The 27125-nt window shown below is 45.0% G+C and overlaps 2 protein-coding genes across 2 annotated transcripts in view; one reads left to right on the top strand and one right to left on the bottom strand.

Annotated features, from left to right (window-relative positions):
- ptchd4 (patched domain containing 4) overlaps positions 1–27125 on the bottom strand; it is a gene marked incomplete at both ends in the record, with an annotated part of 196465 nt that overhangs the window by 10739 nt on the left and 158601 nt on the right. The gene's annotated exons all lie outside the window — the stretch shown is intronic.
- On the top strand, positions 779–21582 carry LOC310782857 (CD2-associated protein-like). The gene is made up of 7 exons (XM_083643634.1): positions 779–928; positions 1123–1236; positions 4273–4388; positions 4822–4905; positions 12091–12338; positions 15852–15915; positions 18301–21582. The coding sequence occupies exons 2-7, from the start codon at positions 1128–1130 to the stop codon at positions 18340–18342; spliced, it is 663 nt and encodes a 220-aa protein (XP_083499760.1). The 5' UTR covers positions 779–928; positions 1123–1127; the 3' UTR covers positions 18343–21582.

Raw genomic sequence — 27125 nt, 5'->3', positions numbered from 1 at the left:
GTGGTCGTGTGACGACTTCCGCAAAAAAAAAAAAAATGGCTGGCTGCTCCAATATAATCTAACTCTGAATTAACTCATAATTTAGCCAATTGTGTGTAACATACCAAATAAAAGCAAACGGCAATGTCTAAGAATGCAACGCCATGTAACTGGCTCGTTAAGTCTCGCATTCCAGGGAATTACGTTAACGTTTGTGGGTCTTATAGACGTAAGTGGCTCGAGCGCTCGGAGGAGAGAAAACTATCTGAAGCTTTCTTTGTTGGAGTCCAGGTATGTTTTACAGGAAAGTGCTCATCATTGTCGACGATAACGTTATCTGACCTGGCTAACAGTGGATACTCGCTTGCTTGCTGTGTACCGAGCTCAAAGTAGTAGGGTACGTTCTTTGTTTTACACCCTGCACTGTCCGCTACAAAAACAACTCTCTTCTTCATGACGTTCTTTCATATTTGGCGCCGTGACCGCCGGAAGTGTTAACACGACCGGAAGAATTGGCCGACCCCCGTGTCTGAAACATAAGGTGAATGGACTTTGGGGTGACTTGTTGACCGTGCTGCTCACAGTCTGAACACACAGCTAGAGACTGTGTGTGAGTCAACACGGTTTGGTAATGGAATGGATAAGAACTTGAAAAATAGCTTCCTGAGAATCAAGAACAAAAGACAAGACACACATCTGTCACAATGCAACGTCCTCAGATGTTTTTTAATGTTTTTATTCTCTGTCCTTGCTTTCTTTCTGTCCTCTGCCATTTCATTCTGTCTTTCCTCTCAGTTGACAAATCCACGCCCGATCACAAGCCGTCCAAGCCTGCAGCCCCGGTGGTGCCGCCCAAGAAGCCCGTCCCGCCTCCCGGGAAAGGCAGGGCGGGCAGCATCCCGCCCAAGAGGCCTGACAAGCCCCTCGCCCCCACGCCAAACCTCGCCAAGTAAGTCTGTCCTCGTCTCTCTCTGTCTGTCTGTCCCAGACCCGCCCTCAAAACACCAGCTGCAGCTGCAAAGTGACACAGGCTGCTGCGGAGTGGAACGTAATATTTCAGTCTGGAGAGAGACTGAAGAGAGTATTTATATTTATTCAACCACCTCTCCTCTTTCACGCTCATGTTTCCTTCTCTACCTGCAGGCACAATGGAGAGTTGCCTTCCTTGCGACCAAAGTCTGACTTTGAGCCGTTGTTACCGACCAAACCCAAAACCCTGTCCGGGGACTGGGGGGGAGAAGGCCCCGGATATGATGGGTATGTACACTTATTTTTTGCTCGATTTTGTGATCGCAGTTAAAAATCACGATTCTTAAGCTGCGTTCACACCGACCTATTCAAGATTTTCGCTGGCATCTAGTTTACATACAAAGTCAATGCAAACGAGCGATTGAGCGTATATTCGCCCCGAGAAAAAATCGCTGGGCGTCCGAGCGACAGAGACAGAGCTCGTCGCCCGAGATGAAATATGCCAACTCGAGCGAAATTTCGCTGCCGTCAGTCGCTCGCTGTTCAACGCTGATTGGCTGCCGTGTGAGAGCGAGTCAAGGATCACACTGGCTTGGAACAAACCGCTGGTTTATTGTGTGGCAACAAACCGCATTGACAGGCTGACAGCTGACATGAAGTGAAGTCTGTCCTACCGGTATGTGAGCTCGCATTAGGAGCACGCTGATAGGCTTAGCTTGTAAACAACTACAGTGGCTCGTAGTGGACAAACATCATGACATTGCGTAACGTTATAGCCCCCAATGTCTTTATTGTGCCTGTTGACGAGCGATTTAAACACAGCGACAGAGCCGATTCCAAAGGGTTGAATCGAGCGACAGAGAGAAAAATAAATATCTCGGTGTGAACACAGCTTTACTCTTGGCATCTAATCTCAACATCCACCACAAATCTAAATGAAGGTATGTTTACAGATTTCACAGATATGACCAAAGTGTTCCCCAAATCCATAATATTCAACAGTCGCCACGGCCTCATTTCTGACATTAGTAACAGCCAGGTGACATCAGAGCAGCTAGAGATGACATCATCAACAGACTGTTGTTGTGGCGAAACATTTCTATCAGCTCAAAATGTGTTTCCCTGGCGCGCTGTGTCGTCGCTGCCCCCTCTGGGTATGTGCTGCCTGGGTATGTGCTGCTGTTTGGCCCCTCTGGGTATGTGCTGCTGTTTGTATGTGCTGCTGTTTTCCATGACTGCTTCCTTGTAGAATCAATGGATGCTTGTTTGAGATAATAAGATCTCAAGCAAGCGTGAAATCCCTTCATTATGAGGCAACTTGCTCGGCTATTTTCGTTTATTTTGTATTCTTTATTTAGAGATAAGAGGGATTTAAATGACAAGAGACATTGATTCGCACGGTCGAGATATAAGCCGAGGTTTTACACAGTTGAATCTTATCATTACTGTATGCAAAATTTTCCTCTTTCCTTCCCAAATCTTCCATTTTGATTTATTTTTTAAACAATTGTGTTGTTTGTAGAACGTCGTACCGCACCAAATCAATTTCACACAGCAAGCCAATGTCCTTAAAAACATACCTTGGCGAAATAAAGGATTCTGATTCTGATTCTGCACAGCCTAAGAAGGGTAGTTTTGCATGCCAGTGGGTTATCATCTGAGGAAGTTCATGGCAGGTTGTAAAGTTCTGGAAGCACCGGGAAAGTCCTGGAAAACACCTCAGGTCCACACCCCAGGTCCACACCCCAGGTGGGATCGGGCTGGCGGTGTGTTCTGATCCGGGGAAGCTCATAGGCCGGTCATCAAGTGTTAGAACCACCTGGAAAGTCAGGGAAGGTCCTGGACCTCACGTCCACACCCCAGGTCAGAGAGAGAGAGAGAGAGAGAGAGAGAGAGAGAGAGAGAGAGAGAGAGAGAGAGAGAGAGAGAGAGAGAGAGAGAGTAGAGAGGAGAGAGAGAGAGAGAGAGAGACACAGATACACGTGCTCTACCAGGTGAGCCACCGGGGGGGCGCCCCACCTTACTCTTCTCTTTACTTGCCTCTACTACTACTCTACTCACAGCGGATTCAGTTGAGGTGTGAGAATGTGTTCTTGTGATTGAATTAAGTGTGCAAAGATGCTGTTGCAGAAAGTTGCAGGACGAGGGGAATTGAGGAGTGGGGTTGAGAAACACTGCTTGTAGAGAAGATCTCTGCTATTCCAATGTTTTGAGAAGAGAGAAGGAGAGAGGAAGGTTCACAGCGAAAACACAGACCACGAGGTAAAGAGTTGGTGGGACTGGCCTAATTGTGTTTGACTGGAGACCTTCATGATGACACCATTTCAAAGTGACAAAGAGCTGCTAAAAGCTGCACTCAGCAGAAGCCAGAACGAAGCATTTAGTACGTGTTGTGTTCTGATCTACTGCAGCTTCCTGCTGTCTAGGTGCAAAGTGCTGTTACACAACCGCAAGTAACGCTACACACAGTGCTTCAGTATTCCAGAACCCATCAAAAGGGGGCGTTCCTGTGTCTGGTTTGGCTCGTTGTTGTGGACACACACACAGGCTTCTTTTTGCCTGAACTCTCTCAAGGACTCGTCAAGGTTCCCGTACCACAGTTTGTGTTCACATGTTCTGATTCCCAAAATGTATCATGACCACATGCCGTAGTAGGGTTGTCAAAATCAATCGTTTCATCGAGACGTGTGAATCGAATCGAATCGTGGACAGATGAATCGTTGAATCGTTTATGATTAAGTTTCTGTTGACATTCAGATTTTAAAGCGCTTTCTAAGTAAAAAGGGGACTTGATATTAATCTGAGTGCTTGTATTAATTGATGAAAAAGTAGCCATGTGCAGTAATAATACAGAAAATTGAGGATGTGATAATTTGAGCTGTATCGAGATGCATCGTGATGCATCGTGGAATCGAATCGAAGACAGATGAATCGTAATGGAATGGTGAGGCCAGTGAAGATTCCCAGGCCTACATTATACTGTAGTGCACAAAGTACACTTATGTTTGTGTCTCTCCTCCTACATTATACTGTAGTGCACAAAGTACACTTATGTTTGTGTCTCTCCTCCTACATTATACTGTAGTGCACAAAGTACACTTATGTTTGTGTCTCTCCTCCTAGACACTTTTTGTATTTGAGGTGTGATGTCTATTTGCTTAATTTCTTCTCCTGTTCCTTCTTTGAACTTATCCTCTTCTCTCTGCTGTTTTATCCTCTCTCTCTCTCTCTCTCTCTCTCTCTCTCTCTCTCTCTCTCTCTCTCTCTCTCTCTCTCTTCTTCTCCCCTCTTTCTCTCCTTCTCCCTCCATCTTGTTTTCTGTAGATCTGATGAGTTTTGATGAGTTGTCCTCGGCCTCGGAGAAGCTCTCTCATCCCACTGCTAACAGACCCAAGATGCAGGGCAGGAGGCTGCCTGCCCAGTTTGGTGGAGGACATTCGGTGAGCACACACACACGCACACACATGCATGTACGCACACACACACACACACACACACACACACACACACACACACACACGCATGCACGCATACACACACACGCATGCACGCACACACACACACACGCATGCACGCATACACGCGCACGCACACGCGCACGCACACATGCACACGCACACACTCGGGTTGTCCGGCCGTCCGATGTTCGTTAACACGATATCTGACGAACGCCTTGAGGGAATTTCATCAAATTTGCCTCTCTCTCTCTCTCTCTCTCTCTCTCTCTCTCTCTCTCTCTCTCTCTCTCTCTCTCTCTCTCTCTCTCTCTCTCTCTCCTCTCTCTCTCTCTCTCTCTCTCTCTCCTATCTCTCTCTCTCTCTCTGTCTCTCTCTCTCTCCTTCCGTCCTTCCTTCCTTCCTCCCTCCCTTACAGCCCAACAAGGAGGTGAATGTGGAGAAGTCCTTCAAAATAGACGAGGAGGATGGACCCAAACCAAAGCCAGTAGAAACCAGAAAGGTAACCTGATGCCCCATGTGTCACCATGTCACCACAATGTGTGTGATCAGTATTGAGACTGGCATCAGATGTCACGCCACTACATCGCTTCTGCATTGCTATCTTTGACTTTCTTTCATATTTAAATCCGGTGTCAAAAGCCATGTTTAACATGCAAATACATCTTCAGAATCAACACTTGACATATTGCATTTTTTTTGTTATCTATTAGAAATACACGAGTATGAGCCAAAAATAATCAATTTTCCATGTCACAATACATTTTTCCACTGATTATATGTTAGCCGAGCCGTTGATGATTGATTATCACAGCATATCAATACACATGCCAGTGGAACAGAGTTTATCCTGTAGCCAATACTCTATGTATGCATAGTTTGTGAATGTGTCCTTTCTGCTGCTTAAGTGAAATGAGCATATTGTATAGCAACAATATTGGAATTTCCTGCTCTCATATGATATGAGGTTTTTCATGTCTTTGTCTTATACTTTTGTAGCAACCATTTAACATCAGTTTTGATCTGTTGGAAAACGTGCGCTGTCAAACTTATCAAACTGCTCAACATTGTGATTTACTCCACTTTTCACCACATAGCCCGGAAGAACCTCTGTCACTCTCAGCTGTCCTGATCTTTTTTATTTGATCTTATTTGAACATGCTAGCATTCCTCATTGAAAGCCATGTGTACAGCTTAGCCGCAGGCTAATGGAATAGCTTCTGATTTGCGAAACCAATGGGTACTGGCTTTCTCATTCTTAGGCATTCCTCTTTCCTCCTCTCTTGTTGTATCATGTGAAAGCTGTTTGATGGAAAGCTAGTTCCTAGATGGTTCCAGATAAGCCAGGATCCAGATGTATCGATAGACGTTGCTACAAAGTCACAAGATGAAGCAAATAGGGCTGTCAAAAATAATCGATTATAAGATGCATTGCGATGCGGACATGCACGATTCTGCATCGATTCACAAATATCAAAAATCGAATAGTAATCGAATAAAATATAATGGAAGGACATGCAGTTGTTTATTTGGATCATAATACAATGCAATTCCAAATGCACTTTTATTTTAAAAGTAACCACACAGTAGGGATGTTCATCAATTATCGAAAATCGATAATTGATCGTTAAGGATTGGAATCGATCCTGTGGCATTTGGATCGATTTTTTAATTATAAAAAAAAACACTTTTTTTTTTTTTTTTTTTTTTTTGCGGACTAGGTTTGGGTGGAATTCGTTCCTCCTCGCCCCACTCCATTGCACAGCCGACTAACGTGAGGTGGAGCTTCATATAGTCTCTAGTTTTCTGGCTGGGCACGGGCCTTTGTGCCAACAAAACTGTTTTAAACATGGGAAATTCACACCGGCATGCGCCGGGGACAGCAGTGTTGGAGAGGAGACACATTGAAATAAAGAGTTCATTGAGGAGAACACGTTGTCTTTGGTATTTTCTGCCATAGGCATTCATTTTGTAAAAAATTGAAAATTGAAAATTGAAAATTTTCTAAGTATTAATATGATCGATAATCGATAATTGATCGTTAATTTTCACCAATTATCGATTTTGGAAAATTTTCAAAATGAACATCCCTACCACACAGTGAGAAAAAAGAAAGTGAGAAAGAATAAATCATGTATTGGGGGAAAAAGTGATGCATCGATTGAAGATGCATCGAGATGCATCGATAATCGTAATCGAATCGTAGCCCTCTGAATTGTAATAGAATCGTGAGGCCAGTGAAGATTCACAGCCCTAGAAGCAAAGCACACCCATGCGTTATGCATCACATCAGGAGCAGGGGATTCCAATATTGTTGCTACACATGCTCACCTGCATAAACTGTACTGTATATACACTTTATTTTAGTATTTTATTTTTTATTTTCCACATTTTTGAATCATAATAAAGACATCAAAACTATGAGATAACACAGATGCAGTTCTGCAGTGAGCAACAAAGTGTTCCACAGATCAAATCGGTGGTGGATGAGTTGAGTCCCCCCCCCCTGATATGTGAAGCGCTTTGACTATCTAGATGCAATCAATTATTATTATTTAGTATTAAAACTAATCTTATATGTTGCATTCTTTAAATTGCTTTGATGGAAAGGCAAAGACTTTGGAGGAAAATGCATAACTTCACTAAAAAACACATTTCATGCATTTTAAGCAAAAGCCTTTGGATCAAAAGGGATTTAAGATCATGAAAAACATAGAACATCCAATCAGGTGTCCCCAACGGGTAGTGTATACAATATACAGTATATACTGTACTGTATATACTGTATTTACATATCGGGTTAGCATTCCAGTGGCTTTTTCTAAGCAGGAAAAATGGTGGTCTTTCTAAATATGTATTTATCTAATTGCTTCTCCACACGACATATGACTCTGCAGCTTAACTTTCCTTCTTGGGCAGACTCCAACTCGTAAACAAAAACAACATGATTGTCTGTACTTCTACACTCCGCAGAGCGCATGGATCTGTACTGTCCTCTCAACAGCTAGAGAGAGATGGCTGCACATGGCCCTACTACAACCTCCTGTTGTCATCCATAACAAACGTGACCCTTTTCTCTGTGTGCTTTTCTAACTCCATATTGACCTTATTAAAAGCATGACGAATGCATCAGGTGGGCAGGGTTAGTGGACCACTGCTTCTGGAGCGACATGTTTATAATGAAGTCATAGAAATACTAGAGGTGAGCAGACTGTCTACTGTCCCCGCCCCCCCCAAAGAAATCACAACAAATCACTCACTAGTGCAGATCAGATGCTGGTGATTGATCAGCTGTCACGGATATACTCAATATATCATTTTATGATGTCTGATGCGAATATACACACAAACACACAGGCACACGCACGCACGTGCACACACACACACAAACACACACACAAACACACAGGCACACGCACGCACATGTGCACACACACAAACACACAGACAGACACACAGGCACACGCACGCACATGTGCAAACACACAGGCGCACGCACGTGTATGCACACACACACACAAACACACAGGCACACGCACGTGTATGCACACACACACAGGCACACGCACACACACACGCACGCGCACGCACACCTGAGCTGACAAATCCATGGCAGTGAATGGGCACATTGTGCACAGCAGAACAGTTCACTCCCGTTTGTGTTGATGAAGGAAGTAGTCATCATGGGAGAGGAGGCGGGGCTGCCACCTGCGCTTCAGTCTGCCCGGTTCAGCGTCACTGTGATTGGTTGAAAGACCTCTCAATACAAGGAAGAGGCCACTTAGAATAGATCCTTTATGGTCAATCCAATGGTCTTAATTATCACTTAATAATTAATTGTGACCGGCACTTTTCCTGAGTCCCTGAAAACTGCAGTTATTAAACCCCTACTAAAAAAGCGTAGCCTTGATGCATCGATAATCAGTAACTACAGACCAATATCTAATCTCCCCTTTATAGCCAAAATAATTGAAAAGGTTGTTTACCTACAACTCAATAGATTCCTAACCTCAAATGATCTCCTAGATAAACTCCAATCAGGCTTTCGCCCCCATCACAGCACAGAAACCGCGCTTAGTAAAGTCATAAATGACATCAGAATGAACACAGACTCAGGCAAAAATTTGATTCTAGTGCTACTGGATCTTAGCGCTGCATTTGACACTGTTGACCACTCAATTTTATTGGACAGACTGGAAAACTGGGTTGGGCTATCGGGTACGGTCCTCCAGTGGTTCAAGTCCTATCTTCAAGACAGGAAGTACTTCGTCTCCATTGGCAATTACACATCTGACCTAACTAGGATGACCTGTGGGGTGCCTCAAGGATCCATTATGGGGCCCGTTCTCTTCAACCTTTATATGCTCCCTCTAGGCCTAATTATGCAAAAAAACAAAGTAGCCTATCATAACTATGCAGACGACACTCAGTTGTATATAACTCTTTCCTCAGCTGACTATGCCCCCATAGAATCATTGTGCCAGTGCATTGATCAAATAAATAACTGGATGTGCCAGAATTTCCTACAGCTAAACAAAGACAAAACTGAGGTGATCGTGTTTGGCCCCAAAGAACAAAGGCTTAAAATCACTGCATGCCTTGAGTCTCGATCCCTGAAGCCTAAGGATCAAGTCAAAAATCTTGGAGTTATTATTGATTCCGATCTCAACTTTAACTCCCACATTAAGTCAATTAGAAAATCTGCTTTTTATCATCTTAAAAATATAGCAAGAATTAGGGGATACATGTCCAGGATCTAGAAAAACTAATTCACGCCTTCATTTATAGTAGGTTAGACTACTGCAATAGCCTTTTTTCTGGTCTCTCCAAAAAAGAACTTAGGCAACTTCAACTCATTCAGAATGCTGCTGCTAGAGTACTAACGAAGACTAAGAAAGCTGATCATATCACTCCAGTTCTTAAGTCCTTACATTGGTTGCCAGTGTGTCAGAGAATAGATTTTAAAATACTGTTATTAGTCTATAAATCACTTAATGGCCTAGGCCCAAAATACATAGCTGAATTGCTCCCACGCTACGAACCGTCTAGAACTCTTAGGTCAACAGGGTCCAGCTTATTAACTGTCCCTAGGATCAAATCAAATCACGGGAAGGCTGCATTTACCCACTATGCTTCTGCTAGCTGGAACAAATTGACTGAAGACCTCAGATCTGCCCCAACCTTACTTACTTTTAAAAATAGACTAAAGACTTTTATGTTTACCGTCGCTTTTAACTGCTGACAGCTACTATGCAAACCCAATGAGTCCTCTATAAGTTTTAGCTCTTTCTGCAACTGCTGCGCCTGCTGCCTATTGCACTTTTTTATACTCTTTTTTTTTTAAAGTTTTGTTGTGATGCTTTTAAATGTCCATTTTATTTCTTCTTTTCGTTTATTTTCCTGTAATACACTTTTTATACTCTTTTTTTTAAAGTTGTTGTGATGCTTTTAAATGTCCGTTTTACTCTCTTCTTTTCTTTTCTTTTCCTGTCAACCATTTTATGTGAAGCACTTTGAATTGCCTCTGTGTATGAAATGTGCTATACAAATAAACTTGACTTGACTTGACTGGTGGATCAGCTGGGGGTCAACACAGCCTTCAGAGTTAAGCCTGGCTTTTTCAGCTCTCATCATAACCCGTCTCCCCGGCTCAGAGGTCTACAGGTGAAATGACATGGACCTTCTCTGACCTCGCTCATGGACCTTCTCTGACCTCGCTCATGGACCTTCTCTGACCTCGCTCATGGACCTCTCTGACCTCGCTCATGGACCTTCTCTGACCTCGCTCATGGACCTTCTCTGACCTCGCTCATGGACCTTCTCTGACCTCGCTCGCCGCCTTCTTCTTACCTCCGCCGAGGAGCTTCTGCTTTGATGCTTTTGTCTGTCTGTCAGCAGGATTACGGAAAAGACTACTGGGCCGATTTCCATGAAACCTTGTGGACTATTGGCCTTGGTGGAGGGCTGCGCTCTCCGAGGGCCCGTCTACTTTCAAAATGAGTTTGTGTCCTTGGTTAACTTGTTCGCTGGTGAAGGAAGACAAGAGTCTGAGCCCTGAGGAGAGAGCAGGAGAGACACTGCAGTCATATGATTCCTTACTCAGATGGCATAACTGGAGCTACTGTGACAGAATAGACACTGTGCCCTTTCAGCAGAGTATTTGTTGGGACATAACAAAATGATATATAGGCTATTCAGTATATATACATATATATTTTTGTGTGGTCTTGTGACTCAAATCTGTAGCTGATCTAGTCCACAGGACTGTCATCATTATAGCCCAACTAGAAATGTACCCGGCACAAAGCAATACAATTGCGCCTTTTGCCTGGCCGGAGACGATGGTGGTGTCCAGGTTGTTTCCAGGACTTTCCAGGTGGTTCCAGGACTTTCCAACCTGACCTTCCCCGGATCATAACCCACCGCCATGCGAGTGGTCAGCCCAATCCGACCTTGAAATCAGGGTGGGGATTTTGTCATTTTAGGGCCAAGGCCATCTGGCCAAAAGGTCACAAGGTCACATGCCAGGACACAAAGGTCATCGCTCTATTGACATCGTGAAGAGCGATTCTTCTGAAATGTGTGTTAAAATGAGCCAATGACACATCCTTTGCATTAGGGCTGTGAATCTTCACTGGCCTCACTATTCCATTTGATTACGATTCAGAGGGCTACGATTCGATTCGATTGCGATTATCGATGCATCTTAAATCGATGCATCACTTTTTTCCGCAATACATGATTTCTTTTTTCTCACTTTCTTTTTTCTACTTTTAAAATAAAAGTGCATTTGGAATTGCATTGTATTATGATCCATAATTAAAATAAACAACTGCATGTACTTCCATTATATTTGATTTGATTATTTAATTTTTTGTTTTGTTTTTTATAATCTATTTTTGACATTTGTGAATCGATGCAGAATCGTGCACGTCCGCATCGCGATGCATCTTATAATCGATTATTTTTGACACCCCTTCTTTGCATAGGACAGGCTAGCCTGGGTAAACCCAGCCTCCACGTGACCTCTATCTATGTGCCATCAGTCACAAGAGTAGTAGTGCTGCAGCCGCCGCCGCTGTTACACGTCATTGACAAAGACGCACTCTCTGATTGGCCGATCACGGCAGGAGCTGATGTTGGCAGTCACGCCGTCACTCAATGTGCGATTGAATTCGCCTCGCGCCAGAAATGGCTCTGAATGGCCCAGACTCTTGTGACTGATAGCACATAGATAGAGGTCACGGCTAAGGACAGGCTACATTAAACTGACACCACTGACGCTTTTAAAGCAACTGACAGTAGCAGGCTGGTAGCAGGGCACTGCCAAGGTGGCCTTAGGGATCTCAGGGCATCACGGCCAAAGGGAGGGGCAACAGAGCCCATGTCCTGTGTAATTTTATTTTATTAATTATTTCTTAGACAAATATAAATCGTGAAGTTGATGCCTGTGAATGAATTTCTTTCCAAAGCCTTTGCGTTCCCATCAAGGCAAAGGGCAGCTACTTTTAAAGAATCTAAAATAAAAGATAATTTTGATTTAACACTTTTATTGTTCACGGCATAATTCCATTTGTGTTATTTCATAGTTTTGAGGTCTTCACTTTTATTCTAAAATGTGGAAATAAATAATAATGATAATAAATAAATAAATAAAAATCATGTTTTCTTTTTCTTCATTGCACAGTCATCGTCATCACTCTTCAAGCCCAACGTGCCCAGCACGGAGGCCAAGCCCAGTCCTCCATCAGCCTCGGTCCCCAGCACGGAGGCCAAGCCCAGTCCTCCATCGGCCCTGGTCCCCATCACAGACGGCCTCCCCCAGGGCAGCAGGGTCCGGCTGGAGCCTGAGGACCAGGGCGCCCAGCTGGAAGAGCTGAGGAGCCAGATGAAGGAGCTTCTGCTGTCCGTGGAGCTACTCAAGACTCAGCAAATGTAATGTCACTAGACCATGGCTGTGAATATGAATGCTGCTGCGACACACATGGTTTAAAAGTGTATTATAGAAAAGTGCTCTTTGGTAGTGGGGGTTATCAGTAAAATCCACAAAAGCAAAAGGTTAAACATGCCTTTATTCATATGGCACAGAACAATGCTGCCTGTGTAGCACTTCCATCATTGTTTGTTTTTGATGCCTCCGTCAGCGATGGCCGTGGCCGGAGGGCGGCATGCTGGTTTTGGGCCCTCCCATGCTCGTTAAGATTCAGGATTCACTTTGATCGCCACAGCAACCAATCAGATTACAAATGAGGGAATTTGACACTCAGTAACGCCTTGAGGGAATTTCTTCAAATTTGTCTCAAACTCGACTTGGACTCAAGGATGAACTTTTGGTGGTCAAAGTTCAAGGTCACTGAGACCTCACGTCCGTCCCTACCCTGCTCATTAAAGCCATATGTCAAGAATGCCTTGATTTTTCACAAACATCCAAAAAATCATATGTATAGGGTTAGCATTATATATACTGTATATATATATATATGACACGCACACACACACTAGAAATGTCGATTCCTAGGCTCGCATACGCAGCTCGGACGCTGCGTGGCCTCGCCCTCACCTCGGCGGCTCTATTGGCATGCGCATCACTGATGACATCACAATTGCTCGAGTGACCATCACTGATCACATCATGGAGTGCTCGAGTGATGTCACTCAGTGTGTGTGTGTGTGTCTCTGTAGGCTCTTTCATACACAGATCGCGCAAAATTGTAGTTCGGGAAGACGGTAAAGCTTGGCAGCCTCGCCACAGAAATTGCTTTCACACAGAGCCAAGCAGCACGGCCACTTTCCCGTGCTGTGTGTACTTTCAGGCGAAATCCCCTGCTCCCGGATTGAAAGGCGAGCAGAGGGATTTCCAGCTCCTCCTAGCCCAAATTAATATTTTCATAGGTTAGTGTAGCCTAGGCTACTGTATGATGAACGAATTAAATTCAACAACAGACTTTCCTCCTTCTCCTAGTCCGCTGAGGAGATCTGTATCGGCATTTTCATTGGCTGTTTGCCGATATCATAACTTAATAAAAAAAAATGCGCTAATTTGCGGCTGCTGCACCTGGAAGAATCCTCTCCTACAGTAGTTCTGTGTCTGGAGCAATGTCCCGCCCACAGCGCTATCTGATTGGTTACACATCAAGCAATAGCCTATCAGAGTGCTCAGAGATGAAATCTTGACACCTCACCTCAGTGCTCTCTGTTCAGCGAGCGCAGCCTGCACTAGACAGGGGGACAGTGCGAGGCTGCCTGAAGCGAGAGCAGCGGACTAGTTGGCTGTTGTAACTGTAACAGTCACACTGTGTTAAGGTAAAGCAGCAGATATTGCCATGCCAAAGTTGTAATGAAGTTAATATACATAATAATTACCTACGCTGACATTGCAAAAACACCACGATCTTATGAGCGATTCGTATGAAGCGCTGCCTCGCACAGTGCAAAGTGTGGTGTGTGGAGATAGGTCTGTCTATCAGTCTACTTTTTTTACTTTCACTCGTCACTTTCTTGATACATGAGGTGATTTCCCCTGTAATTTTTTTATGAATGAGCTGACCATTCGCACCTTTTCCGGCTCGCTGCGAGACCTTTCAAGTGGAGGCGGGTTGTCCGCCAATACGGCGATGTGACAACCTTTGGTGCCGGGACAAAAGGCGTACAAGAATTACCCACCAACGCGCGTTCATGCCTTTCACATCGGAGCCGCGAATCCTAATTTCCAGGCATTTTACGGCTTTCATAGCCGGTGTGAAAGAGCCTTGTGTGTCTGTGTGTCTGTCTGCATCCGGCATGTCTCCCAGCATGTGAGCAGCCTTCCTAAGTAGCACAATCTCTTTGTGGATCAGCTCAGGCATGCGTTCCCAGTCATGAGTTTGAGCACTGGGCGCACTTCTCATTTGGGTCTGCATCCAGGAATGTACAGTAGTGTGCAAACGTGTCAAGGCTAGGGATGTCGACGGTTAACCGTTAACCAGTTAACCGGCGACAACGTCGTTGGTCGGTTAAGCATGTCGGTCAAACGGTTAATTTGCATATTAAATTGGCATACAACGTGTTGCCAATATGGTGTTTTTTTTCCTCCTTCGCTGTAAGCAATGTTAACAAGTAGTTACTGTAGCAGCAGGATATAGGAATTAAAAGCTCCTGCCAGAACAACATTCATTTAGAGAAAGGCTTTTCCAAATGTTTGAGAGAAAAGCAGTGTGCATTGTCACCACTGACTTCTCTCTATCTCTCTCTGTCCGCTCCACACATGTGCCACAGCCCCGCCCCCCTCTGCTTTGAGCAGACAGGAGAAGTGCGATGCATTTCTCCCCTCAGTCCCCTGACGCCCTGCCTGCCCTGTGCAGACTACAGCCAGCCAGTCACTCTCCAGCCGCTGTCATGAAACGGCTTTTCAGTTTGGTCAGGACAGGAGCGCATGGCCTGAAACCCGACACCTTAACTCACCTCACAGCGTTCAGTGTGCACTGCGCACGTCCGTGTCTGGAGTCAAACCTGATGGAACGTGCACATTACTTTTTCTTCACTGGTTCCACTCTCTCTCCCTCCCTCTCTGCATGTTCATCATGCACACGCTCGCACTCAACAGTAGTTTTTTACCGTGTTACAAAAATGCAGACATGCGTCTAATTGACGATTGAAAAGTAACAATTAACGTTACGTTAGTCTTTACTGTCCAACACAGAGCAGTTCGGAGACATTGTTTCACAACGAGAGACGGATTGTTTGTAGACTGCATTCATTGACACTTTCAAAGCCGGTGTGAAAGCAGCTACTGACAGCTGCATGCAGCCCTCGTTGCGTGCGTGAAGACAGAGGGAGAAGGAGTGAGACCAAAAGCAGGTATTATATATTGCTAAAACTGTAGAAGATACTGTAGTGATGTGCACTTTGTCAGTGCGCCCTGCAGCCCCTGGGCTGTTGTCCCCTCAAACACTACTTCACGGGGCGGCTGCGTGTCAATTGACGTGTCCTTCATATGCAAAGCGTGCAGCTCTAAGCAGTATAGCCTATCGGAGGAATGTTTTTGTTTAGATGGCTGGAGGATTCAACTTGTCTTTTAGTTTTGTTAATGTGTTTTCTTCTGCTTGTAGATGTAAAAATAAACGCTTTCTAATGAAAAAAAATCAAGCACTTGTTGTGGTAATAGTTTAATGGGGCACAGACAGTCAAAATGCGCATTTTAATCTTCTCGGTTAACCGACAATTGTCGGCTAATGAGGGTCGGTTGTCGGTCAAAGAAAATTATGATTTTCGACATCCCTAGTCAAGGCACCATTAGATCTTTTAAATAAATGTTGTCTTGGGTGTTTATTTGTTTTCTGCATATTTATTAAAAAAAAAACGTTTCATTTCATTATTTTTGAAGCTTCACTTTATGGAGACTTTTACACAGTATTTACTTGCAAGGGTGTATACGTGCTAATGTGTATGTGTGTGTGTGTGTGTTTCCAGGAGAGAGATGGCGGAGCTGCGAGGAGAGCTGGATGAGGAAAGGCTAAAGCGAGTGGCCCTGCAGGTAACATCGATCCCTAGAACAGCACATGCTGAGCTGCCTAATGCGTCTGTACAGACATGGCTGTCTAAATGCATTAGATAATGACTGTGCAGAGGCAGCTACCTTGACGTGCCGGCTGCTCCCTGACAGGGCCTCCACAGTGCTGCTCCCTGACAGGGCCTCCACAGTGCTGCTCCCTGACAGGGCCTCCACAGTGCTGCTCCCTGACAGGGCCTCCACAGTGCTGCTCCCTGACAGGGCCTCCACAGTGCTGCTCCCTGACAGGGCCTCCCTCCACAGTGCTGCTCCCTGACAGGGCCTCCACAGTGCTGCTCCCTGACAGGGCCTCCCTCCACAGTGCACACAAAGTACATTTCAGTGAGCCTCAGCCTGACGCCCATTGACCTTGTGTTGGTTTGTGACCAACTATCTGGAGCTAGTATGAGGAATGGCATGGGTTTTACTGAGAAAGAAATGTACCAGTCAACATCATCTTTGGTAATCAGCAAATTTGGCTAGGTTTCAAAAAATCAGAACTATCCCTTTAACTACTTAAACTTAGCTTAAAGCCCCATTATGTTGTTTTTCAATTTGGGGAAACTGCGCCCCCACAGTTATACTAATGTTAATAAATGCTACACTTGTTTGTACGTTCGGATATCAGCCTTATTTTACGCTTTCTGCTTGTATTCTCTACTTTGCCTTTCTGCAGTGTTTATAACTGATTCACTGGGGGGGATGGCTCCAAAATATTGTTTTTGTGAGAAAAGTGGCTAATCGTGCCGCTAATCAAGCTAGCAACTTCACTTCACTTCCTATACATACTTCACAATAAAACTATCCTGTTAGTTTGTCAGGGAAAAAACCTTTATTCTGAAGGAGCTGTGCAGGAAATGGAATTAAAAGTTCCAGGCAACTTGACAGGCTCCAGGACGCAGCCACCAAAAATACATAGTGCAGGAACTGGCCTTCGGAGGGCGCTGTGCCACTGACAGTGACACTATTCTCCCTATTAGAAGTCACTGTACCATTAAACTTATTAAGCAGCTGTAATGTGAAACAAAGTGACATACTGTACTGGGGCTTTAACATAAAATAACTTCTTTGGTATTACTGGGAGGGGCAATTCAAAGTGGCTGCCACTGTATGCTCACACACACACACATGCAAGATTAAGTTTGAATAAAATTAATAAAAAACAAAGTACACACATACTGTACACACACACACACTTGACGGCAAATGTTCCCACACATTCCCACCGACATCTGCACATTTCACATTTCTGCAAATCACATTTAATGTTGTTACAGATCCGCTTGAACGTAAACACACGCATTACTGCAATTTACAACTGATGGTCAGCAGCCATACAGTAAACAGACACGCATGCACTCACTCACTCACTCACTCACTCCACACCTCGCTGAAGGAAGGCGAGCACATTGAGTTTCCCCAGTACTTCAGCAAGGCCCCCACACCAGGAGTCTGACCCGTAGATTCTCCCCAGTGTATCAGCATGCGGCCCGGCCCGGCTCAGCATGGCATAGAAGTCAGCGCAGGAGGCAAGAAGGAAAGCTGTGGGCTCCCCCGCCGTGCGCCCCAGGCGCGTGCCGTCTAATCACACATTTGGAACGTTGCAGCAGATCTGCTCAGACCCCCTGACGGGAACTTCTAAGTCCCGAGATAGAAAGGGAATGAGCTGGAAACGGATGGAAGTGAAAGACGAGGAGAGATAAGATGGTCAATTTTGCCAGCGGTTTTCTCTCCCAAGAATTTAGTGGAATTTCTCAGAATCTGTCTCAGATCTTTTGGATCCTTTGAGCAAGGCAGCAAACGGGGGAAGGAATAGTTTAATCGTTTTAGGAGACCCTTCTCCTGCAGCAGTATCAAGCCACATTGGGATTTTACATAAACTGAATGACAAAATAAATGTTGTACTGTATGCCAGTGGTTCTCAAAGTAGGCCAGGTTTGGGGCTTCCCAGGGATCCTTGGGGTGGGGGGGTCCCCAGCGAAAAGGGGATTACTTTATTTTCAATATAATTACATCCATAAATAACACAATGACAGACTGTATGACTATTTTTGGTCATGGGTTTCATACACTTTCTCTAATAAAACCCTGGAACAAAACCTTCCGTAAAATGGGAGTTCGTGGTCTATGTGAAAACGTTTGAGAACCACTGCTGTATGTAATGCCTCCAGAACATTTTCAACCTCCTTGGTATTTAGTGGTTGCAGACTGAATTACCCAAAGGATTAAATTGGGATTTCTTTATTTTATTTTATTTTTTGGTCGGCAATCTACACAAACAAAATGACTGAATCCAAGCATTGTGTGCGTGTGTGTGTGTGTGTGTGTGTGTGTGTGTGTGTGTGTGTGTGTGTGTGTGTGCCCTCCCAGATGGAGATAGAGAAACTAAAGCGGAACGCCTATTCAACGTGAAGCTTCTGCTCCAATCAACATCAAGCTTCAAGGTCACCTGCTGCCCCATCGACCAATCAGTGAGTCGGAGGGCGATGACAGACGGAGGAGCAGATGGTCAGACGGGGGGAAAAGGGCGGAGCAAACGGACGAACCACCTCTCGCACAATCAATTTCAGTGATCTACAAAAAATATTTCCCCATATTTGGAAGATTTACATTTTTGCACATATGTATTTTTTTTCTAGCGAGATGTAATTAAGTTACAGATGTATATGTTTTTTTCTTGTTTTTTTCTTGCCAACAAAAAAAAATTGAGGCCTTACTTAAAACTACTGCGCTGGACTTGCAGTTCCTCCCCTTACGCCCGCCCCCACTCCCTTCACCCTCGCGTTCCCCCCCCCCCCCCCCACCCCGACCTGGACGTGCTCCTAAGGGAGGAGGTTCGCTCTCAATACTACTGACTTTGTATAAAGCCAGGGGGCGCTTGTTGTCTCCACATCCATTTCTTTCTCTCTCTCCTTTTTTTTATATAATATGTGCGAGTCGTTGATTTTAAAGAAAATAAGAAAATGTTCGTTAACATCTTTGGATAATCACAACAAATTAAATGGTTTATTTCTTTGTGTTTTCCTGCATGGCGCCCTGTTGGCCACACTGCGGAAAAACAGCTGTGCTTTCGTTTTAGTTTTGTCTTTTATATGTTTTCTAGCATTCCTATCCAGGGTAACACTATTGTGCCTGTTTCAAAGAACGTTCTATAAGTGTTGATAGAGGGGGTTACATTTACCTTGATGCTGTCTGGAGATTTTGCAGCACGATATTATATATCTGTATTTTTGTCTACTGACATGCCGAGTCAAATACTATTTAGAGGGACTCTTCTTTGCTGCTCTCTTTTCTATTTTTTCCCTCTTCTTTCAGGTTTTTGTCCAACTTTAGTCGTCGTTTTCACTCGTTGAGAATGAAACTAAAGAATGAATGAATGAATGAAATGTCACCTCTGTTCTAGATCAGTGGTTCTCAAACCTTTTCACGTCAAGGACCCCTAAACTTAGGGTGGTTTCACACTGGGGGGGACCAAGGACCCCTAAACCTAGGGTGGTTTCACACTGGGGGGACCAAGGACCGTTTCCGAGCACACTTGTCCCCAAACTGACCCCAGGTCCAGTTTGTTTGATCAGTGTGAACGTTGAACAGCGAACCGTAGCCGGGTCCACTTGAAAAGGTGAGCTCAGGTCCACTTGAAGCATTTCCGGGTGCGCTACACATGAGTGTGAACTTTACTATCAATGGTGTGAACACAAGCGTACCCAAACACTGAAGTGGACAGTGAGTGTATTTACTGTGTGACGACCAGTTATCCTATGTTTTGGACTTGTTAGCCTGGGAACCTGACGCTAGCTACCAGCTAGGCTAGCTAGGTCATTTGTAAATGCAATGTAGTGCAATGTGAATTGGTTTGACGATGCCAGGCTGGTTCGTCACTGTATAAAAAAGCAAACTCAACACAAACTTGTGTTTACCTCTTGTAGTAGATCAGAGAAACAAAAGTCCAAACCAAAGGATAAACTGGTTGTCCACTCCAATACTATCCACATCATCCACTTGGCATATGTTGAAATGTAACGTTAATCTACTCTTCGTCTTTGTTGTGTTTATTGGCGGATCGCAAGCCAACTAGGTGCATATCGCCACCTATTGTATGGGAGTTTGTAGCTAGGCAAGTATTCCTGCGAACGGAACAGCATTGTAATGTGAAAGCTGACCAGCGGAGGGAGAGGCGAGGGGGCAATCGTACTCGGGCCATGGATCGTTCCCAGTGTGAAACTACCCTTAAACAAATTAGACCACTGTCCCCCATCTGATCAGATTCGGCTTTTAGATGTTCTATAAGAGAAAGTGTATGAAACCCATGACCGAAAATAGTCATACATTCTGTCACGGTTACTTATGGATGGAATTATAGTGGAAATAAATTGTCCCCCCTTTTTGCTGGGGACCCCATGGAACGCCATCAAGGACCCCTGGGGGTTCCTCGAGCCCACTTTGAGAACTACTGATCTAGATATACAGTATAATAGTATATATATTATATATACATACAGGAAGTGAAGAGTACCCACATGCAAAAACCTTTTAAAAAGGAAATAAAGGGAGCAGAGCAGGAAAGAGAGAGTTGCATTCTTTCCGTTGACAAAGACCAAGACATTGGCAAGATAATCATCTCTGGAACTTGCTTCTGTGTTTTTTTTTGGGCCCATTTTTCTTCCTTTGGTTTCTTCTTTCTAATCAAACTGTCATCCCCTAATCACCACTTGCACACTATTCTACCTCTCCTTGTCCTTTTCCACCTCCACGAAAATGGTATGATCTGAGCAAGCCTTCTCTGTCCAGCCTCTAGTCTGAGATCTGTATTGACTCTGCACAGCCATCATCAGTTGTCTGTGCGCGCCTCTTATCTTATCTCCATCTCTCCAAGTACAGAAGTGAAGCTCACTGGAATCAATCCCAACAGAGGGGGGTGAATCGCTCTGCTCAGTGAGCGGGTGTTTGAGGCTTTTGATGTGTTGAGATCAAAGCTGGTAAGCAGGAAGAGAGAGAGAGAGGGAGAGGCTTGATTGTGAACCGTACATTGTCTTTTCAAAAGCCTTTTTTGCCTTTAGCCCTTTTCATGCCGCACTTCCAAAGCGTTAATCATCATCGTTTGAGATGTCTGAAAACAGCGGGACAACTGGAGTTGTATCGTGACTCGTGACTCGTGACTCTCGCTCTGGGGGAAGGCTTGGCCCTCGACGTCTGAAGGCTTCACGATGCAAAGTTTGGAGTTGATCCGGAAGTCTTGTGTCGACGGGAAAGCGGGCACGCTTAACCTGAGGCCGGACGGAAGCACCGAGCCAAGAATGCACAGTATTGGGATGTCCGGGTAGTGTAGCGGTAGATTCCCTGCCTACCAACACGAGGGGCGCGGGTTCGCACCCCCGTGTTACCTCCGGCTTGGTCGGGGCATCCATTCAGGCACGATTGGCTGTGCCTGCGGGTGGGAAGCCATAATGAGGGTATGTGTCCTGGTCGGTCGCGACGCCTGTTAGGGGCGTAAAGGGAACTGGTGGGAATAGCGTGATCCTCCCACGTGCTACGTCCTGCCGGTGAAGCTCCCCGCTGTCAGGTGAAAAGAAGCTGCTGGCAACTGCGCATGTGTAGGAGGAAGCATGTGTGTGTCTACGGCTCTCCCCAGATCGGCAGAGTGGGTGGGGCAGCAGGGGGAATTGGTCAAGTACAATCGGGGGGGGGGGGGGATCAGAACAATAAATAATAATAAAATAAGGTACAGTATTGACAGAAGTGTTCTGCTGTAAGCTGATGAACATGTCTGCTTTGCCAAGATGCTTTTGAGAAAATGTGTCCGCTCATGCCTAATATCAGACTGAATTGTCAACTTGTTACGCTCCATTTGGTGGAGATAGTCGACTCATGAGAGGGAACCATTCTTTTGTCTCTGAAAAAGGTGGTTGGACTTGTAGAATCTCGTTATCAGTTAGAGGAACACGTTTCCCAGGTTTCATCTCTTCACTCGGATATTTGGCAACCATTTGAGCAAAATCACAATTTCATGGATGCAAACTAGGTCACCTTTTTGATCCAAAAATGGGACACTTAAGTGAATGAGTAGTTTCTGAATCTGCCCTGGTATCTCTAACGTTTTTCACTCTCCATGAGTTTGTATCCCTGCAATTTGTATTACTACTACTTTCAGAATAGAGGTTACTGGTTTGATACAGATCTCACACGTCTTCAAGAAGCCACACTATTTTCAAATGTGTTTCACTGACCTCGAGCTTCATTCTGTGTGCGTGCTGAGTGGACATGACTCGTACACTTTGACCTCTTGACAGATCTGACCACAATAAGGGCAGCACTCCCTGACCAATCCCCCCCAATTCTCATCTCCACCTCTTCCATTTTGCACGCAGCTCCTTAACCAATCAGGTTGGGCAATGCTGAAATAACGCAAATGGAAGAAATGGGTGACGTCTCTTGATGTAATATCTATAATTCAGCTTGAGGTTTATTACACGTATTGTACATTCCATAGGTTTGACGCCAAGAAAGAGGAAATCTGTGCACATTTATAACATATTTTCAAGTGATTTTGTTTACATGAGCTGTATCATTGCATGAGCTGAGATTCTTTCCACAAACGAATAAATATCTTTATTTACTGTCACAAATTCTTTCTCTATTTTTTGTTTTTTTGCTCCTTTTGAAATATTTGTGTGCATCGACGTCTCTGTGTTTCACATGTTTGAACTGGCTGTTGCACAATATGGTGCCGAGACTGTTTCAAGGTTTCGTCATTAGAAAATAATCAGATAAAACACACACACCCAGGTGTTGAAGTAAGTGGTGCAGGCTTGCGGAGGTCGCTCACCCCACTCTGCTGTGCACGCGTGTGCTTCACTGGGACCACTTTCTATCTCCACTACACTACACTATCCGCCCTACATCCTGTGCTACGGCCAGACACACGTGTCACTTATAGAAGCGGCTGCACAGCTTAAAATATATATATATTCATCTCTCAAGAGCTGTTTGTGTGTATAAAGATGTATGCACAGGACAGTCTCTATACGTCTATCTCTGACCGACTGTATAAAGATGTATCTACAGGACAGTCTATATATGTCTATCTCTGACAAACTGTATAAAGATGTATGCACAGGACAGTCTCTATACGTCTAGCTCTGACAGACTGTGTGTATAAAGATGTATGCACAGGACAGTCTATACGTCTATCTCTGACAGACTGTATAAAGATGTATGCACAGGACAGTCTATACGTCTATCTCTGACAGACTATAAAGATGTATGCACAGGACAGTCTATACGTCTATCTCTGACAGACTGTATAAAGATGTATGCACAGGACAGTCTATACGTCTATCTCTGACAGACTGTGTATAAAGATGTATGCACAGGACAGTCTATACGTCTATCTCTGACAGACTGTATAAAGATGTATGCACAGGACAGTCTATACGTCTATCTCTGACAGACTGTATGTATAAAGATGTATGCACAGGACAGTCTATATGTCTATCTCTGACAGACTGTGTGTATAAAGATGTATGCACAGGACAGTCTATATGTCTATCTCTGACAGACTGTGTGTATAAAGATGTATGCACAGGACAGTATACGTCTATCTCTGACAGACTGTATAAAGATGTATGCACAGGACAGTCTATACGTCTATCTCTGACAGACTGTATAAAGATGTATGCACAGGACAGTCTATATGTCTATCTCTGACAGACTGTGTGTATAAACATGTATGCACAGGACAGTCTATACGTCTATCTCTGACAGACTGTGTGTATAAACATGTATGCACAGGACAGTCTATACGTCTATCTCTGACAGACTGTGTGTATAAACATGTATGCACAGGACAGTCTATATGTCTATCTCTGACAGACTGTATAAAGATGTATGCACAGGACAGTCTATATGTCTATCTCTGACAGACTGTATAAAGATGTATGCACAGGACAGTCTATATGTCTATCTCTGACAGACTGTGTGTATAAACATGTATGCACAGGACAGTCTATATGTCTATCTCTGACAGACTGTGTGTATAAACATGTATGCACAGGACAGTCTATACGTCTATCTCTGACAGACTGTGTGTATAAACATGTATGCACAGGACAGTCTATACGTCTATCTCTGACAGACTGTGTGTATAAACATGTATGCACAGGACAGTCTATATGTCTATCTCTGACAGACTGTGTGTATAAACATGTATGCACAGGACAGTCTATACAGTACGTCTATCTCTGACAGACTGTGTGTATAAACATGTATGCACAGGACAGTCTATACGTCTATCTCTGACAGACTGTGTGTATAAACATGTATGCACAGGACAGTCTATAGACAGTTTTAACTTGACAACATTAACAACCGTCACAACCCACCTGAATATCCGGTTTACTTCCACATAGCTGAGCGCAGGCTGATATTCGGCTCATATTAAATGTTAACGTTAGGCCGTGTCTCCGACAGACACATTAACAAGGTAGCCTATTTCGGTCTTTATGTCTTGTAGTTGTTAGTAGTAGTAGTTGTTGTTGTTGTTGTTGATAGTTGCCATAACAACCACCCCTGTCGGAAAGACGTGCACACGCTGGGTAGGAAGCGTTGTTGTCCCGGAGGCGATATTTCTTTTCGGATGATGACGAAGGCTATGCGAAGGCATAACCCGCCCCTCTCTTTATATAGGTCGATGGGTCAGACCGTCAGACTCAGTGGGTCAGACAGACATACAGCAGTTACACTTGCTAGCCTGCATGAAAGACGCCAGTGTGTTTATGTTTTTAATATAGTCATATCTATGGTTTATAACGCTGCCACTAATCAGAGGCAGAGAGGGCCAGGGGCGGGTTATGCCTTCGCCATCATCGGGAAAAAATATCGCTTCCGGTAAGCTAGCTAGCTAGCTAATGTTAGCTGCTGGTTGGTTGGCTAACTAGCGAATGTTAGCCGTTAGCGCTTTAACTAGACAAACACAGACATGCAGAGCTCCAAAAACAGAGCAATGCGTGATTTTGTTACTGTAGTTTCTGCAGAGTAACGTCCATGTACCTTTATGGATTGCACGGGGTTGGTATTGCAAAGGGATCTGACGGATAGTGCAGTAACAGTCAGCAGCTATGATAGCACAGTCGTGGGGACGAAGTCCATATATGGTCCATCCGTTCATGGCGCACAGGACATTACGTCATCACAGGACAACGCGATTGGCTGGCTCAGATTTGAACAGATCTGAGCCAGCCAATCGCGTTATTTGGGACCGTGTATAAAAGGCGACCGCAGGCCGGGGTGGGTGGGGGCAACCAGAGGAGAGGGGAGGATGGGAGAAGGGGGGAGAGGTGCGGAGGGGAGCGGGGAGAGGGCGAGAGGAGGGGAGAGGGGGCGGAGAGGAGAGGAGGGGAGAGGGGGAGGATGGGAGAGGAGAGGGGGAGAGGAGTGGAGGGGAGAGGGGGAGAGGAGTGGAGGGGAGAGGGGGAGGATGGGAGAGGAGAGGAGAGGGGGAGGATGGGAGAGGAGAGGGGGAGAGGGGAGAGGAGAGGAGAGGGGGAGGATGGGAGAGGAGAGGAGGGGAGAGGGGGAGGATGGGAGAGGAGAGGGGGAGAGGGGAGAGGAGAGGGGGAGGAGAGGAGGGGAGAGGGGAGGGGAGAGGAGAGCAGGGGAGGGGAGGGGAGACGCAGCAAACAAACTCATGTTTCCCTCGTCACCAGTCATGCTGGACATCAGTACAAGTGTGAGATCCCTCTCATTCCCGCAAATATGTAACGTAGCCTATGTAAATATAGTGTATTGTAGTGGGCAGGTCCGCCCATAAGGGGGGGGTAAAGGGGTAAGCTTCAAGGGGCGTCGCCACTAGGGGGGGGCGCTGGAGCCAGGCAAAAAAAAAAATTAACACTAAAATATATCTCCCATCCTGAAAATGCGGCAACTAATTTATTTTTTTGCAAGGAGTCGAACAAATACACAAAACACAGCAGCAGTAACAAGGCATGCTTGGCCTGTGGAAAATAGTGACATTCTGATGTAATCCTTCATCCGACCAGTGCAGTGAGAGGCAGCAATGTGCCGCAAGGCCTCTAGTCTGCCGGAAAGCCAAAAGAAGAAGAAGAACAACAAGGCAGGCTTGGGGCAGCAGCAGCTAGAGGGACCATTTATGGTGTAACACACAACACAGACAGGTGAGAAATAATAATCTGTTAACAAACTTTTTTCAGTCAGCTCCGAAAGCTGCAGCGTTGATATGAGTAAAGTGCGTGCGGGGGAGGGGGGGGGGGGGCATAGTGGCTGGACCCTTCCAGGGGCACTGCCATCTCTCTGGGCGGCCCTGGTAGTGGAAGCGATCATCTTGCTCTATAATGACCAGAATGGGTGTTGTTCAAACTGAACATTTATTTCTTCAACATGCTGCAGCAGAAAGGGAGATAAACAGCCGACACTATTTTCGTAGTTAAGCTATGAAGTAGCCTACTTCCCCCCGCAGCATCGTGACATTGAATGAAAGTATAGGCTACAATGGCTTGTTTGAGATGACTTCTGGCTCGCCTGGGAAGCAAGCGAGTGCAGTCAGCCAATTAGAGGCAGAGAGGGGCGGGTCATGCCTTCGCCATCATGGGAAAAAATTACCCTGAGAGGCTAATAAAAGCTACATGTTACAGAGTAAGCTGACTATCAGTACGTTATTGCACGCATAGGCCTATCTTTACATTTAAATGTTTACATAGCAAAAATAAAAAAAATAGAAATAGAAGTAGGCTATGTCAGTGTTTTCCCCTGAATAGCTGAGAAAGTGGACACTGTCAATAGTTCGCACTGTGAAGCTGATACAATTCAGGTGGCGGTAATGCAACATTTAAGGATGCCAACCGCCATAAAACACAGAAGAAGAAGCTGAGAAAAAGGAAGTGCTGTGGGGTTGCAGCTGGTGAAAACCGTCTATACGTATATCTCTGACAGACTGTGTGCGCGTGCGCGTGTACGAACAAAACCTTTTTGATAGCAAGCGAGAGAAGGGCAGAGATCAACGCCGCCTACCATTATCTAAATGGAAACACTGCCGGGTGACAAAGTGCTTCTTCCTCCTCCGGCAGTGTGAGTGGAGAGGAGAACCCAGGAGACCCTGGACATGACCATCTTTTGACGTCACAGATCAACCTTGATGTCAACCTTTCAGTTGTGGCTCAGCGCTGCCTGCATGTGCAGTGGAA

This window comes from Poromitra crassiceps (assembly GCF_964638095.1).
Source record: "Poromitra crassiceps genome assembly, chromosome: 9".
In the NCBI taxonomy this organism is placed as follows: domain Eukaryota; kingdom Metazoa; phylum Chordata; class Actinopteri; order Beryciformes; family Melamphaidae; genus Poromitra; species Poromitra crassiceps.
The sequence above is the reverse complement of the archived record's forward strand: the minus strand, read 5'-3'. Positions and strand labels throughout refer to the sequence as shown.

Coding starts and splice junctions, on each gene's coding strand:
- LOC310782857 (XM_083643634.1), top strand. CDS start 1,128: ATGGAGAGTTGCCTTCCTTGCGACCAAAGTCTGACTTTGAGCCGTTGT. Junction 4,389..4,821: donor AGTTTGGTGGAGGACATTCG/GTGAGCACACAC, acceptor CCTCCCTTACAG/CCCAACAAGGAGGTGAATGT. Junction 12,339..15,851: donor CTACTCAAGACTCAGCAAAT/GTAATGTCACTA, acceptor GTGTGTTTCCAG/GAGAGAGATGGCGGAGCTGC.